Genomic DNA, 2,710 nt, shown 5'->3' with positions numbered 1-2,710 from the left:
TAACCCGCTCTCATGATTTTCTTAGCCATAGCATGTTCATTCGCATGGGTTCCAAAAGTTCCCTCATGCATTTCTTCCACCATTTTTTGAGCTTCCTTGGCTTCCAGACATCGGAGAAATACCATATCATGATTCCTTTTGTAAATGACATCCCCACTTAAAAAGAAGTATGTGGCTAGTCTTCTGAGTGTTCTTTTGTCATTTTCTGAATCATTGGAAGGGTAAGCTTGATTTCTCAAGTACTCTCTTATGTCGTGATACCATAGTTTTCCATCAGGTTCTTCTTCGACTACGTTACAATAAGCAGGTCCAATATTGTCTCTTATCTGAAAGAGTAGTAAGCTGTCCCCACCAACATGGAACATTGAGGACAAAGTTGCCAATGCATCAGCCAACCTATTGTCTTCTCTAGGGATGTGATAGAAATCTACCTGGTCGAACTGGATCAACTCCAGGATGTAGTCTCTATAGGGCACCAATTTGCTGTCCCGAGTTTCCCATTCTCCTTTTATCTGATGGATTACTAGAGTCGAATCCCCAAATACTTCTAGGACCTTGGCTTTTGAGTCAATATCGGCTTTTAGTCCCAAAATGCATGCCTCATATTCTGTCATATTTTTAGTACAATCGAAACATAGTCTTGCAGTAAAAGGAAGGAACTTCCATATTGGAGACACCAAAACAACCCCTACTCCATGTCCAAATGCATTGGAGGCCCCATCAAAGACTTGGGTCCAATTTTCTTTTTCTCTTGATTCATCGGATAAGACCATGATATCTGCATCTGGAAATTCATACCCCAAATGCCTCAGTTTGTTTAAGGGTCGGTTGACCAAGTAGTCAGCAATAACACTTCCCTTTATCGCCTTTTGTGTCACATAGGCGATGTCATATTCAGATAATAATACCTGCCATTTAGCAATTATTCATGTGAGTGCAGGCTTCTCGAAAATATACTTGATAGGATTCATTTTTGATATCAACCAAGTGGTGTGACTCAACATGTACTGTCTTAGCCGGCGAGAGGTCCAAACTAAAGCGCAACAAGTCCGTTCTAACAAGGAGTATTTTATCTCGCAAGCTGTGAATTTCTTGCTAAGGTAGTATATGGCCTGTTCCTTTCTTCCACTGTCATCATGTTGCCCCAAGACGCAACCCATTGATTCGTCAAGTACAATGAGGTATTGAATCAAGGGTCGCCCTGGAACTGGAGGCATTAGTATTCGAGGTTCTGTCAAGTATTGCTTTATTTTTTCAAATGCTGATTGACAGTCATCGTTCCACTTCACCGTGTGATTCTTTCTTAGGAGCTTGAATATAGGTTCACATGTGGAAGTTAGTTGGAAGATGAACCTAGAGATGTGTCAATCTTCCCAAGAATCCCCTGACTCCTTTTTCTGTTCGAGGTGCTGACATCTCGATTATGGCCTTCACAATTTTCGGATACACCTTGATACCCTTTTGGCTGACTATGAAACCCAAGACTCGGCCTGATTTCACTCCAAAGCTACACTTGGTTGGATTCAACTTAAGTTGATACTTTCGTAGTCTCTCAAATAGATGCCTCAAGTTACTTACATGTTCTCCTTCTGTCTTGGACTTACAGATAATGTCATCCACGTAGACCTCTATCTCCTTGTGCATCATGTCATGGAAAAGAGTAACCATGGCTCTTTGATATATAGCCATAACATTCTTTAATCCAAACGACATGACTTGGTAGCAAAAGGTACCCCATGGGGTAATAAACGTGGTCTTGTTTACGTCTTCTGGCGCCATTTTGATCTGATGATACCCCAAATATCCATCCATGAATGAGAAAAGGGCATGGTCGACGGTGCTATCAACCAAAATATCTATGTGTGGCACCGGAAAATCATCCTTTGGGCTAGCTTTGTTTAGATCCCTGTAGTCAACACATATTCTCAACTTTCCTCCCTTCTTTGGTACAACTACCACGTTGGCTACCCAATCTGGATATTCAGAAACTTTAACGAACCTAACAGTTAGCCATTTTTCTACCTCCTCCTTGACCCTTTGGGAGATCTCTGGCTTGATTCTTCGCAATTTCTGCTTTACTGGCCTAGAGTTTTGCATTAGCGGTAGTTTGTGCTATACTATACTTCGATCTAGTCCTGACATTTCTTCATACGACCATGCACAAGCGTCCTTGAATTCATGTAGAAATCGAAGTAGGCATTCTCGCTCCTTACCATCCATTATGGTGCCACCCTCACTTCTTTCTTGTCTTTCTCAGATCCTAGGTTGACAAGCTCGATAGGCTCTTGGTGTGGTTGAATCTCTCTAGCTTCTTGCTCTACCAATCTGAGCAGTTCGAGGGAGGCCTCCTATTCATCATCATCACTGTCGTTTTCTACTTGGTGAACCGGTTGGTCAGGGCTAGGCGAGGGCGCACTAGCATGGCCCTCAGTTTCAGAGTCGCCATCGGATTTCAATTCTAAAGTAATTGATGCATATGACTCTTCATGCCAGTTTCTCAAGCAGGTGCCTGGGGGACACCAGTACACGAACTCCGCTTCTTCTTCTCTTCCTTCTTCTTCCACGATGGCCACCGATTGAAAAGATTGATCTTTATTGATTTAAATGGAAATAATAAAACAAATGAGTACTTGTAATTGAAAAGAACATAAAATGAAAAATGTCTAACAGCCTTGGACATGGCTAAAAAAAACTACATAAAATTATTACT

The 2,710-nt window shown here is 41.7% G+C and overlaps 2 protein-coding genes across 2 annotated transcripts in view; both read right to left on the bottom strand.

The window, feature by feature from the left end:
* The window catches only part of LOC109342286, a 1,859-nt gene extending 642 nt beyond the window's left edge, over positions 1-1,217 (bottom strand). Inside the window, exons 1-2 of the mRNA XM_019580300.1 lie at positions 1,035-1,217; positions 5-908 (exon numbers count right to left, since the gene is read on the bottom strand). Coding sequence (XP_019435845.1) covers positions 5-908; positions 1,035-1,217 — 1,087 coding nt within the window. The remainder of the gene's footprint in view (positions 1-4; positions 909-1,034) is intronic.
* The window catches only part of LOC109342285, a 2,532-nt gene continuing 2,170 nt past the window's right edge, over positions 2,349-2,710 (bottom strand). Inside the window, exon 4 of the mRNA XM_019580299.1 lies at positions 2,349-2,590. Within this exon, the coding sequence (XP_019435844.1) occupies positions 2,349-2,590 (242 nt within the window). The remainder of the gene's footprint in view (positions 2,591-2,710) is intronic.

The sequence above is a fragment of the Lupinus angustifolius genome, chromosome LG03, assembly GCF_001865875.1.
Source record: "Lupinus angustifolius cultivar Tanjil chromosome LG03, LupAngTanjil_v1.0, whole genome shotgun sequence".
NCBI classification, from domain to species: domain Eukaryota; kingdom Viridiplantae; phylum Streptophyta; class Magnoliopsida; order Fabales; family Fabaceae; genus Lupinus; species Lupinus angustifolius.
This window is presented reverse-complemented; position numbering and strand designations above follow the sequence as displayed.